Source organism: Mirounga leonina, unplaced genomic scaffold (genome assembly GCF_011800145.1).
Source record: "Mirounga leonina isolate KUSES-001 unplaced genomic scaffold, KU_Mleo_1.0 Mir_242, whole genome shotgun sequence".
Classification (NCBI taxonomy): domain Eukaryota; kingdom Metazoa; phylum Chordata; class Mammalia; order Carnivora; family Phocidae; genus Mirounga; species Mirounga leonina.
The window spans coordinates 143,833-157,900 of NW_023270627.1; the positions used below are offsets into that span (position 1 = coordinate 143,833).

The following is a 14,068-nucleotide window of genomic DNA, read 5'->3' on the forward strand; positions in this document are numbered from 1 at the left end:
TCAGCCTCACTGTGTGTTCCCTTTTCTAAGGCTGCCCTGGCGCGATTTTTCATTCCTTTTCCTACCACCTTATGGGCAGATGGGAACAGTGCTTCTGGTGAGGGTGAGTGGGTGCCTCGTGATGCTGCATTTCCCAGTGAGACACCCAGAGCACTGTGGTTTGGGATGCTGTAAGCTTTTGTGTGTTCCTTTTCCTTGCCCTTTTTTAATTTTAACCCGGCATTTTTAATCTCTTATGTATTACTCACTAATTCATATGTAGGAGTGATCCATTTTTCCCCCTGACTTTGACCCACTATGTCCGAAGGGAGAATTATTCACTACTCCTTTGTGTAGAGGAAAGCAAATTAGTTTCTTCTGAAATATGTTGACAGTAAAGCAATCAGAAGAGGCATCCATTCTCAATCAATCACAGACTCGGCTGTTAGTGTCACCGGGGTTCAGGACGACTACTTGTAACTGTTAAGATTTCTAAAAGTATGACACCCAAAGCTTTTTGGTAGACTGCAAGCTTCTTTCGGGAAAAGACCTGTTCCTTAGTCATCTTGATAACCTCAGGGCTTCACTAAAGGCATCTTCACTCACATTTGCTAACCAGGGTCTCTGGAGCAGGCTGACTACTGTTCGTAGTTGTCTAGACCGTGGGCAGTGACTGATCCTTCTACCCTCGGGCATGCCTTGACGTTTACAGGGCTCATGAGTTCTCTGCTTTTAGGTGGGCTAATGGTAAAAAATAAAATGTTCCTTGCTCATGCTTTCATGTATACAAGGGGATTTTAAAAATTTTTGTCAGAGCTTAGCACACGTTTTAATATTCTCCTTGAGTTTTGGGGCCGGCAAGTTAGTCTCCATAGGAGAAAGGACCCATTTATAGCACGCCTTTTCCTTCTCACCTCTGTCTCAAAATTCTGTGAAGACAGAGCCTGGCAGTGAGGACAGGTATTTCCACAATCCAACATCTCTGTTCGGAGCCCTCGTTCCTCAGTTGACTGCTGTCCCCTGGCCCAGCAGCCCCCCCTCCCCCTGGCCCCCGCAAAGCCATCAGCCTCCTCCGAGGAGAATTACCCGGGTTACAGCTCTGCTAGACAATGGATAAATGATGATCTCTCCTTTCTTGGATCAGAAATTGATCAAAAGCAAGGTCACTGGTTTCAATAATGGAATCACTGAGTTCTATGGAAGACACAGTTTATCTTTGTAAATTCTGAGAAAGAACAGAGGCAAAAATCTCAGACTAAAAGTTACTAAAATTTTAGACCAAAGAGCTAATTTTTAATTTCATGGCATGGTGACGAACATCTTACTGCTTTGCTAAGTTTTAACTGGATTAAATATACTACAAACATGAAAATCTATTAAAAAGATGTCCAAATGCCAGCCAATATCCCACTTACTTCAAACCACGTTTGGCCCAGCCCTAAGCAATGTGGCAGGGCTCCAGAGCAGGTTCTAGAAACATCTGCCTCACAGACCCTGCAGCATCTCAAGTTCCTAAGCTCTCATCCACATTAAGGAGGATATGAAGGCAGCTTTACTTCCTTCCTTAAGGGACAGTCCCTCAATCTGGAGAAGGAAGAAACTATGGTTCTAGCAGTGCATTCCACTGACTTCTTGACATTTTGAGGCCATGGCCAAGGCTGAGAGCAGCAGTCTCATTAAACTTCTAGAACTGCAGAATTTCTCATGCTCGGAGGCCCTTCCTGTGCCTTTTTAAGGGGCTCTGAGGCACACCCAAGTCCAGTCCTGAAACTAAGATGCGGAAACCATTCACCTTGTCAGTGCCAAAAATATATGGAAATCCTCATAATGCTACCTTAAATGCACACAGCATTTAATCTGTAAAGTACCTCTTGAACATTATCTCCGTTCCTCCTCACTACGGCCCTGGGAGGACAGTTGTAAATCTCCTCAGTGTCACAGATAAGGACACAGATGAAGCTTAGAAGTAAAATAACATAACTGGTCCCAACATCTCAGTGGCAGAGGCCAGGATCAAACAGAGATCTGAGGTCTCTTATGTAAATGCTTTCCCACGCCTTCCTTATCTGAACCTTCCCGTCAGCTGTGCCTGGAAGATACAAAGCACTGTGTCAGAGGGAGTTTGGAAAACGTTACCTGTTGGCAAGCAAATAACACCGGGCCCGTGGCTAACCCAAGCTTCAGGTCCGCTGATGTTGGTTTGCCCATCTGGTCAGAACATGAGGTGAAGTCTAACACGTCATCTATCAGCTAGCGAACGGATAAAAGGAATGTCAGGAGGACGGCCACCCCAGGCATCACCGCTGCCCTTCCCATTGTGCCAATGGGCCACGTTCCTAAAAAACAGACGACCAACCTGAAAGGCGATGCCCACGTTTTTTCCGTATTGATAGGCAATCTCATGCACCACTGGGTCCGGGCATCCTAGGACAGAGACCTGAAGCAGAAAGAGAATTCTGGAATAAGTTGCTGACAATGAGCAGGGCAGCCAACCGAGGTGGTGAGGCTGTGTTACACAGTCAGGAGATCCCACCATCAGAATGAGACCAGACATGCACAGAATACCTGTGGGTTGTTGTTTTTTTTTTAAAGATTTTATTTATTTGACAGAGAGAAGGAGAGAGCCAGCACAAGCAGGGCGAGTGGCAGAGGGAGAAGCAGGTTCCCCGCTGAGCAGAGAGCCCGACGCGGGGCTCCATCCCAGGACCCTGAGACCATGACCTATGCTAAAGGCAGATGCTTAATGACTGAGCCACCCAGGCGTCCCAGAATACCTGTGTTTTTAATGAAAGGGTTCCAGCCTCCATCTCAGATGGTTCTCTTAAATTCTAGGGAAGCTACCTGCCACCCCTCCTTTCCCAGGATAAGACCTCCTTTTCGCTGCTTTCAGCACTCAGCAAACCTGGCCTAAATGTTGGCTCTATTTTTATTTTTCTATTGCTTTAGCCATTTTTTGGGAATAGATATCTCATCTGCTCTAATTACACACGATGTTGCCATATATTTCGTTTGTAGTTCCTTTCTTTTAATAATTTTTGGTGATTTCACTTTTTTCTCAAATGCAGTTATTTCCTGACATGTCTGTAACAGCCTCTGCCCGCGCTTCACACAGACACTGTTTTCTCATTAGCAAAGGGTCTTCACTGGTCCTACTTGTTTCTTATGCAAGAAGTAATTAGCTACATAAAAGCCCCCGCCCCCCCCCCCCTTTTCCGTGGAAGAGAAGTAGGACTTCTAAGTCTTTCTAAAACTCAAAAAAACCTAGCCGACACTGGCCACTTGAGTGCATTTCCCACTGCTCTGCTAAGCATGCTAAGCAGGTCCTGCCACATTTCTAGAAAACAAAGACTGGGTAAAAATCAAAAGGGGGGAGTGGGGGAGCGGCATCGACTTCACTGGAGAGGAAATGTCTATACTGAGTGCACGAGAAAGCCAGATGGCATCAGTGTCCTGCCTGCCGTGGGTCACTGATGATGATGAACTGGGTCTTCTGCCTTCAGTCCCGGCCTCCGCGGCCCCCTGGCCGGGTGCTCTGCAGTCAGGCCGCTAGGGGCGCACTTACGCCCCTTGCGACACCACGTGATCTCGGTGTATTACTTGGTATTTCTGTGCTTCGGTTTCCCCTTCTGTAAAATGCAGGATCCAGAGCTCTTAGCTCGTAGGGTTGCTGTAAGGAATGCATGTCATGCTACTTTTAAACCTCAGCACAGTGCCTGGCACCTGGTTATAACACTAGATGTTTGCTATTATTGTTAATAATCCTCCTCCTCCTCATCCCCTGGGCGCAGAAACCGGAGCTGGGCAGTGTCCATGCACCGTGGCTACTGAAAGCCAGATCCCACTATTTGCTCAGCCCTGAGGATGTTTTTGATGACGCAAGGAAGCCTGTGACTGTGTCACGTTTGGCTGCACGCCCTCAGATGACAATGTGCGCGTCGTGAAAGGTCAGGCGGCCACTTCCTTGAATGAATAATAAACTCAGAACTGCTACAGGGACGGAGTCCTCTTTCCAACCTAGGAGACCACATGCGACACAATTTAGAAACTCTGGCAAGAGTGAAGATATCCATCAACTTGGCTGAATGAATGAGCAGACGAGATTCGGGCAGCCGGGGATGCGCTGAGCTCAGAACACGAGGACACCGCCTTTCTAGATGGAAACAACTCCCAGGGCACTCCTGTCCACGCAGTTACCTCAACACAAAATAGCACCGAAGTGCCAGCTTTCTTCCTGAAAAGTCAAAGACATTTAAAAACCCCATTCTATTTCTAAACTCACGGGATTAAAATTTATGGAGTACCTAGGATGAGCACTTTACATTATCTTAGTTAAACCTCACAACGTCCCATAGGCATTTCTTCTGTGGTTGAGGCTGCCAAGAGCGAACAATTCCTGAGCACCAGTACGCACAGGTCCTGGTCTGAGGTTTCCCGCGTGTTAACGGACTCATGAGCGAGGCCCGGAGGCCCGGAGAGTGCGGACCAGACGTCGGGGGCTGGGGAATGGCGGAATCAGAATGTGAACCCAAGAGGTCTGACTCCAGAGCCCGAAGAGGTCAAGTGACGTGCCCGAGGACGCGCACGGCCATGCGGTCGGCGCGCACCGGCCACCTCGCTCCCGCGCGCTGACCCGGCCAGGAGCTGCTTTCGCGGGCGCCTCCTGCTTCGCGGGCGCGAACGGGCCATTTCCGCTCCGAGCTTGGCGACCGCGGTGTCAAGGCCAGGCCTCACCGCCCGCAGAGAATCCTGCTCCCCCAGCCTGTGGACGGGTGGCCTGCGGCTGTCCCTCCACGGCCAGAAGGTCACAGGCCCCGCGTCTTTCCGGACGGGAGTGGGCGGCAGGGAAGGCGGAGCCCGGCGGACCGTTCCGTGGGAAGCAGGCCCACGGCCAGGTCGGTCGTGCCTCTCGTGGGCGACGCGCCGCACCTCCTGGAACGTAGCTGGGCTGGCGGGCAGTCACCTGCGGTACCGTTCTGACTCGCGGAGCTTTGTTAGGGTTTCATGCACTAGAAACGGACAGCAGCCTCCAACCCCAAACACAAAATCCCTAAGAATGGGAGGGAAGCCCTAAAATGGAGTAAAGAAAAAACAAAAAACAAAACCTAACCTGTACTTCAAATAATAATGTAACCACACTGAAAAGGGATGAAAGGTAACTTCTGAATACAGATCTTTGATTGTATCATCCTCAGGCTAAAACCAAAAGGAGCTATAAACACATACTGAACTACTAGGGTTGTTTTAACAGAGATAGGAAGTTACCAATTTTTAAGCCCCTATGGTATATATATTCTAGGGGATTGAGCAAATAAATATACTGGGGAGAATGGGAGCCAAGCTTCTTACTCTTGGGGAAAGGAGTTACAAGTACAGTTGACCCTTGAATAACATGGGGGTTAGGGGTGCTGACACTGCCCCCCATCTCCCCTGCAGTTGCAAATCTAGGTATAACTTTTGACTCCCCAAAAACTTTACTAACAGTCTCCTTTTGACCAGAAGTCTCGCTGATTAACACATTCGATTAACACATATTTTGTGGTTATATGCATTATATCCTGTACTCATAATAAAGCTAGAGAAAAGAAAATGTTATTAGAAAAATCATAAGGAAGAGAAAGGACTTTCACAGTGCTATACTGTATTTATTTTAAAAAAATTAAAAAACACAACCCGCACAGAAGGACCTGTGCAATTCAAACCCATGTGGTTCAAAGGTCAACTGTATGGAAAGAAGAAATGCTCGAATAAATCATGAATCATGTGGTTACCTCATGGTTGTAAATGCACACAGGTGAGGGGCGCCTGGGTGGCTCAGTCAGTTAAGCATCTACCTTCAGCTCAGGTCATGATTCCAGGGTTCTGGGATCGAGCCCCGCATGCTTCTCCCTTTCCCTCTGCAACCCCCCCATCTCTCTCAAATAAATAAAATCTTAAAAATAAAGAACTATATAATTATAAAAATAATAAATAAATAAACACACACACATAGATGGGATATAAAAAGACCAAGATAGATGCATATTCACACATACACATATTAAAATCTCCTAGCTCTGTCCACTGGGAGGGCCCAGTGATACCTAGGGCAAGATCTTGGTTTCTAAATACCATTCTCCACCAGAAAGAACAGGGCTCCTTGAAGAAATTATGAATCCCAGTGCTGGGAAGGGCAAGATGAGCCTGGAACATCTCCTGCTAGAAATTAAGAAAGTGCGGAAAGAATGAAGGGGGTGGATTAACAAGACACAGGAGCCAGGTTAAAGGGCTTTTCCCATTGGCCAAATAGAGGATACTTCAGCATTTAAATAAATAAAAATAAAGGGTTATAATCTATAGAATAAGAATGTTAAGAGTCCATATAGATAAGATCGTCCTTAAAATAGAAGACCCACGGGGCGCCTGGGTGGCTCAGTCGGTTAAGCGACTGCCTTCGGCTCAGGTCATGATCCCGGAGTCCCGGGATCGAGTCCCGCATCGGGCTCCCTGCTCGGCGGGGAGCCTGCTTCTCCCTCTGGCCCTCCCCCCTCTCATGAGCTCTCTCTCTCTCTCATTCTGTCTCAAATAAATAAATAAAATCTTAAAAAAAAAAAAATAGAAGACCCACTCTATTGGAGAAGCGTGGTGTAGAAGGAATGACAGAATTACACAACCATCATTCACCACCATCGTGGTACTAAGTTGAAAGCATCATAAGCCGATGTGAAAACTGGAGAGTTTGATAAGAAGCAGATTTACATAATCTCAAAGTACCTTCCCAGATAGGGAAAAGCAGTAACTTTCAAGTGAAGAAACCAGGCAGTCACCACTGCAATCAAGTGATCAAAGTGAACATCACCAGTAAAAGGACATGTGCCCCCTGACACGACGAACTGAGAAGGGGCATCCCTTCTGCTGTTTTCCTGCCCCAAATGCATAACCTGTATCTCAGTGTGCGAAGTAGCAGACAAATCCAACTCGAGAGGTTCAACAACATAACCGGACTGTGCTCTTCAAAATATTAAGGGAATGTAAGAACCCAGACGGACCGGGGAACTGTTCCAGACGGAGAGACTAAAGATTCACGACTGCTAAATGCAACAGGAGAACCTGGACTGGATCCTGAACTGGAAGATTTTTTTCTCCCTTTCTTATGACAGTAAGCAAAACAGGAATAAGGTCTATCCGCAGATTAGGTAAGACTATCGTACCAAAAGTCAGTGTTCTGCAAATACGAGCCACAGAACAAAATCCTTTAGTGGCACACCGTGGCTTTGAAAATAAAGTAACAGGAAGAGAGCCCATTGATGCCAGGCCCTATGCAGCACTGGAGAGAGGAGAAATTCAGAAAGAAAAAAAAAAAGGAAGAAAGAAAGAAAGAAAACCAAATGAATGCAGGATTACCATACCCAGTTCTGGGTTCGAATCCCAGCTCAGCCACTGTCTGACTAACACTGGATGGGCCACTGGACCTCTCAGATCTCATTCCCATCAGATTTTCTAAGGGAACAAATCATGGCCTTCATTGGGAAGCTCGAATGTATTCTGCCTATGTATACAAGTAAATAACCCTTATTTAAAAATGTTACTACTGTTTTCATATCAGCCACTGTCCTAAAACAATCCTAGATAGCCCTTTCTTAGATTTTTCTACTAAAAAGCCAAGGAGTGGTTAAGGGGGGGGGTGTGTGTCTTTAACAGAATAAATTATATGCTGCTCAATTTCCTTCAAATTCCCATGACATCTTAAATTCTGATTCGTTATTCCGTAATAATTCTGATGTTTAAATTCTGTATTCCCTCTTTCTGGCACTTCTAGTTTGCGTTGCATGAACTTTTGGAACCCCACGTCTTTGCATTTTGAATACCAGGAGTATATAAAAATAGCCATGCTGAATATGTAACCCCTCTGGAATATTTCTACCCATAGGCACTTAAGTATAGAATCTTTTATTTAGAACGCTCACACTGTGATTTTGCTTTATTATTCTAACAGTTCTGGGGTTTAGGAATAAATCACAGAGAAAGTGGGTCATTGTGGGATGACGCCAGCATGCCTCCTAGTGGATAGCATAAAGCATTTCATTTTTAAAAAGGGCTGAGCCGTGTTAATATACACGTCTACTGGTACCTTGCTAATCTGTGAAGAACGAGGTGCAATTTATAAATGAGTATGTGTGCTGTAACAGAGCAAATCTGGCTTTCCAAACAGAGAGGAGAGGGACCACAATTCAGGCTTTCCTTGGTGCTTCAGGTCCATCTCCTTGGCCCTTTGTAGGGTTTGATCACTGCGGGCATTCGCACCTGCCTGGTTCTCATGGGGCACTGCGGCCGTGTGCCTACGGGATGTCCACTCTGTGTGAACGACGACTCTCAGCGTGTCCAGTTCCAACAGCCCCACTAGCCTCCAGTGCTTCCTGCTGCCGTCTGCAGCTTGTGAGATCATCCGTGAGCTCCACCGAGCGCCCGAGCGTGCCTTATGAGATTGGCGCTCCATCTTCATGGACATTTTGACCATCAGAGATAAGATGGTCAATGAAGGGTTACTGTGACAGCTTTATGGCACCCCATTTTAAAATCAGCCATTCTTCTATTCAGCATTCTAGTGTCTACCATATTTCCATCCATCTCTCTATTTTAAAAAACCACACCTGTAATTCCTTGGAAATAAAATATCAGCCCTTTCAATAAAAACAAAAACGGCTGAAATCATGGCCAGCATGTTCCACGTAATTCACATTTCTTAGAGTTTCCATTACGTCTTTTTAGAAAGAAAATGTCCTCATCGTTTTATGACTCACAATTATCCATTTCTTGACACTTCTCAGAACTGACACACTATTGGCAAGGGGCCTTTCTCACCAGAGAGGCCCGAGGAAAAGCTCTCTTTAACTGCAGGAATATTAAGAGCGCATGAGGGCAGCAATGTACACCTGCCCCTGGAGGGCTCCCTCTGACGCTGCTTTGATCTCAAGGAGCTAGTGCTTGCCCAGGATTTGTCTCTGCCACGTTGGTTAGGCCGACAGCCGGTCAGATGAGCAATGCTATGGAGAGAACCAGCTCTCATTTAGGGGCTAGCACTGAATACCACTTGTTGTAGTCTACAGACTCAGGAGAATACGGACTTTTAAAAAAAAGAAGAGTGGAGGGAAGGCCAGGGAGAGAAAGCAAGGGAGAGAAAAAGTTACAGTTCACACTTGATTTATATCCGAAGAAAAATGGCTTGGGTTTTGTTTTGTTTTTTTTTCCTCTTCTCTTGGGGCTTGAACTCATGACCCTGAGCGGAGATCGAGTTGGACGCTTAACCCACTGAGCCACCTGGGTGCCCTGAAAAATGGCTCATTTATATTTCATGTAAAAAGACTGGGAGGAGCTACTACTCATAAGAAAGAACACTAGGACAATCTAATCGGCATTTTCTCCTGGGCAAACAGTGTATTTAAGAAGACAGCACTTTGCCACTTTTTCAGGGTAAAATGTCAGAAATGGTATACGGGACAACAATCGTGAAAGAAATTATTTATGAGAAGTTGTTGCAAACATCACACAGTTTGGAGATCAGACCCAGTGCAGAGGGCTTATTTTGATTCGGCTCTTGGGAGGAAAGAGGAAAAGTGAATGTCCGCCTAGCAAAAGAAGACCGCAAAAATGGGCCCCACGGCAGAAGCTCTCTGTTGTTTGGGGATGTCATTCTTTTCTCAATGACCTCATGGGATTTTGGTTACTATTTTAAGGTTCTCCAGTGAAATGTTCCCCAGGAACAGTAGTTCCCAAGAAAGAGCAATGAGGTTTTTTTTTTTTTTTTTTTTAACTTGAACAAAGACAGAACGTACATACTGCTTTACAACTGTTGGCTATCAGACTGGCAGTCTTCTTGAAGGTCTTCTCAAGGTAGTGTGCAAATCTTTCGTTCTCGTTTTCTTTTGACCCTAGCTGAAGAAATTCACCTAGAAAGAAAGAAAGGGGTCATTTGCGACATGGCTTAATTGCCTGGCTAGTTAGACGGGGATTGAATAAAAAAGAAGAAAAGTCAGAATTAACCTACCGCGCACCAAATCTTCAATAACTTGGGTTAAAATAGATATCACAGTTGTATTTCCAATTCGTGCCAGAGCTATAGATGCTGCAGAAAGAATTAAATCACCAGCAAGAACAGCCTGGAAAAGAAGAAAAGAAACTTTTGGAGAAAAGTATCAGCGCAGTGGAGCCCACGGTGGAGCTGGCTCCTCAGAGGAGACATTCGGGATGGGAACGAGGGGTCATCTTGGCCCCAAGTTCCCCACCGCTCGTCCTCAGCAGGAGTCTGTGCAATAATCAGTTACAGATTCGGAACATCCCTGGCACTGGATCGGTTCCCAGAGATTACCCATCTTTCTCCCCAGTTCAGAGCAGAGCAAGTGAAGGCCTGGAGACCGACAGCATTGCACGCTCTTGCTTCATGCCCGAACCTGCCAGAGTCCAGCAGCCCCCAGGGTCGGACGTGCTGGAACACTCATGCTTGCCTCAAGCCACGCGGTTGTGCCTCTGCACTGTCTCTCCTACTCAAAAAGTCCTTCCCCTTCTTCCCTGGGCAGATGCGGCTGTATAGTTAGCTCGGGTGACACTTCCAGGAAGTCCACCGGGATCCCCCAGTCTGCAGATGCCTCCCCTCTGTGCGCGCGGCACCCTGGGCATGCTGTTGTCTTCACCCACTAATGCCCTCTTTACCGAACTCCCTGAGGGCACGGGCTGGGGGTCATCTCGGCTGGTGCTCGGCACACCCCAGCGCCTGGCACAACGCGTGCTTTTCTCAGTGAAAAGCAAACCTGGGCATCCTGGCTCCAAGTTCAGTGCTCTTTGTGCTCTACACACTGCCCCTCGTTCCTAGACAAAATTTTCTGTACTGAACACTAGATAATCGATATTTTTCCAATCTTCTTTACATTGGGAGTAGATGCCCATACTGTACTTACAGCTTGTTATAAATTATACATAACTGAATTATACCCTGTAATCAAATATACTCATTTGCATATTTAAAGACATGCTTGAGTTTTATTATAATTAGTATAATTATAAATTATAAATGCTAGATTCCATAGAAATTATAATTCATAGTTTTCAACATCACATTTTAACTTTTTTTGTCTTTTCTCTAGTATCTAAAATTAGTGTTCAGTATGTTTACCTATTAAGCATTTTATATAACATTGTACAAATTATCTCGACATAAACATAAATACACATTTATAGAGTCATTGTACCCATGATGATATATATGGATCCCTCATCTACCCCTCCATCATTAGCACCCCTCCATCATTAGGGCTCTGGATCTCTAGGCTTTTATGTCTTTCTTCTCCTGGCCCCAGGGATCCCAGAGGCCAAAAGGTTCCAGCGTATGAAGATGAAGCCACCAGGCTGGGCTGGAACCCAGGCAAGGTACCAAGGGCTCCTGGAGGAGGCGCTGTGTGAATGGATTTTTATTGGAAACACAAGTACTTCCCTGTTGAGAGGCGGGTGGGGGGAGGGGAGGGGGGGGAGGGGAGGGAGGTGGGGGGGCCAGGACGCTGGCAAGTGGGCTGCCCCAGCTGACCAGTCTCAGGCTGAAAGAGGCCACCAACAACAGAGGTGATCACGGGGGTGGGGGGTGGAAGGGAGGACTAACTAGGCAAGGAGAAGACCCGAATTTGTTTTCTTAATAAGGCTTTAGGACAGGCCCTGAAAACGGACAGTTGACTGCAGGGACATGTCACAAAGGTACCCGTGACCTCTCCAAAATGAAACTGCACCCCCCCCACCTCTTTTTTAAACAACCTTCTTTGATGTATGGAATTCTGCCCATAGGATACAAAACCTTTTAATTAAAAATCTGAAATAAAAGATTTGTAAATGAGATTGCAGGACTTGATACAGAGCAAAGTCATGTACCCGAAAGCAAAACCAGCATGTGAAGATAACAATTAATATACACTTCTTCTTTTTCATAAGGGCAATTAGAAAACAGGAGGGAACCGGGTACTATATGCATGGCAGGGAAGGTGAGCAGAGGGAAACTTTGTTCACGCTGATGTTTGGTTTGCCCTTCAAACAGGCAGAGCGGCCAACGGAGGTGTGTGCTGGGGGACGCCGCCCCTGAACAAAAGGCCTGCACGTCTTCCTGCTCATTCGCTCAGCGCTGTTCCCGTGGCTTTAAATCCCATGATTTAAATATCTTCAGGCAAAATCCCCATTTCCCCTTCAAGAGATGCTAATAAAATACTGGGGAAATATGCTTTAAAATACACATGTATGAACCAAACTCAATTATAGAGCCTGTATTTAAAAGTGTATAATTTTCACAGTATATGTGTGTGTATTTTTTTTTACATATCTATATTTAAGATACATATATACACACACACACACACATGTATCTTAGCTTTACTTGTTTACTTGCCATGATACTCTTGCACATGGCAGTCAATAAACGGTTAAAGAATTAAACTGAACCTGAGTAATCTGAGCCCCAAAGTAAAATGTATGGTTCCTCACAAAAATATGCTTTTTGGATAACAAAAATCCTTCTCCCTATAACCAAAAGGAATTCTATATAAAACTGTGAATAACCAGAAATACGAAGCTTATTTTTCTTTGGTTTCCTCTATTATCACATGTATGTACACAGACATGAATACTATTTTGGAAGTTGGAAGGCCGCGTCTGAGGAAGCACATTTTACTTTTTAATGAGACAAATCTGAAAAGTAAATGCAATCCAAAGAGCGTGTGAATGGCTAAGAAAATGAAAAGGAAACAAAAACACCGTACCTTCTGTTCACCCCAGATCTTATTAACCGTGTGTTTTCCTCGCCGAGAACTCGCATCGTCAAGGACGTCATCGTGTACCAGACTAGCAGTGTGGATCATTTCTGCAATTAAGGCTATGGAGCGCTGGCTTGCTTGCACGTCTCTAATTAACAGAAAGCAATGCTTTTTAACAGAGACGCTGCCTATAACCTTCTCAGCAATCATCTTGTGCAAACTGGACATCCGATCTAGGATAAAGAATTTTATTTCTCTGAGAGAAACTGTATAAACACTTTGGCTTCCCTACCGAGCCATTTCTATCATTTAGAAAACATTTTAAAAACGCGTGAGATACCTGGCCAAGATTCTGCTGTACGGACAGCACATTCAGGAGAATTTGTAGGATCAACAACAAAAAAGGCTTAAGTGGCCCAGAAGTCTGGCCGTCAGGCTGAAGAATCGACTTTATGCCCTGTAATCATGATCTTGGGCATCTTGGGCAGTTTGTCCAAGTCAGGTTAGGAGTCGATTTCAGGGTAGCATGGGGGACACAGGTTAAGGAGCACTGTGAAGTGTACTGAAGAACCAACGGTCACAGTGTTTAAAGCTTTTAACGTTGTGTTAAATGAAATGTTTAGGAAGACCTCAAGAACCAAGACAGAATTTTGGTCAAAACTGTCTTCCAATCCACGTTTAACCTTTGCATTAGAAATTGAAACTTCTTGGGACACCTGGGTGGCTCAGTCAGTTCAGTGTCTTCCTTCAGCTCATGATCCTGGGGTCCCGGGACCAAGCCCCACACTGGGCTCCTTACTCAGCGGGGAGCCTGCTTCTCCCTCTGCCTATGCTCGCGCTCTGACAAATAAATAAAATCTTAAAAAAAAAAGATATTGAAACTTCTCTTTTCAGCTATAATACAATATTCGGGATAAGCACTCTTAAGAAGACACATGGGTGTGAGGTTTACGGCTTTTAAAAGAAAATGTGCCCCAGTTCCTTTTTAATCATCATCATTATCACCATCATCATCTATGGGCATTTTTATTTATTTTTTTTTAAAGGTTTTATTTATTTGACAGAGACAGAGAGAGAGAGAGAACACAAGCAGGGGGAGTGGGAGAGGGAGAAGCAGGCCTCCCGCTGAGCAGGGAGCCCGATGCGGGGCTCAATCCCAGGACCCTGGGACCATGACCTGAGCTGAAGGCAGATGTTTAACGACTGAGCCACCCAGGCGCCCCTCTATGGGCATTTTTAAAAACAAAATTTGGAGAAAATCAAATTGGGGAAATAACCAATGGAATTTTCTCACCCAAATACACAGGTCTGACTTAAATAAACACATGCCC

At 45.5% G+C, this 14,068-nt stretch overlaps 1 protein-coding gene across 8 annotated transcripts in view; it reads right to left on the reverse strand.

The window, feature by feature from the left end:
- The window catches only part of PDSS1 (decaprenyl diphosphate synthase subunit 1), a 40,321-nt gene that overhangs the window by 5,946 nt on the left and 20,307 nt on the right, over window positions 1-14,068 (reverse strand). For 5 of the 8 annotated variants that reach the window (XR_004683619.1, XR_004683620.1, XR_004683621.1 and 2 more), the window contains 5 exons: window positions 12,744-12,885; window positions 10,001-10,112; window positions 9,793-9,902; window positions 2,336-2,416; window positions 2,116-2,229 (listed from right to left, as the gene is read on the reverse strand). Coding sequence is in view for 2 of the 8 variants with exons in the window: in XM_035029483.1 (XP_034885374.1) it covers window positions 2,116-2,229; window positions 2,336-2,416; window positions 9,793-9,902; window positions 10,001-10,112; window positions 12,744-12,885 (559 nt within the window). In the remaining 6 variants the exon portion in view is untranslated. Of the gene's footprint in view, window positions 1-1,065; window positions 2,230-2,335; window positions 2,417-9,792; window positions 9,903-10,000; window positions 10,113-12,743; window positions 12,886-14,068 lie in introns of all 8 variants that reach the window. The other 3 variants (XR_004683618.1, XR_004683617.1, XR_004683616.1) reach the window with 1 other exon arrangement.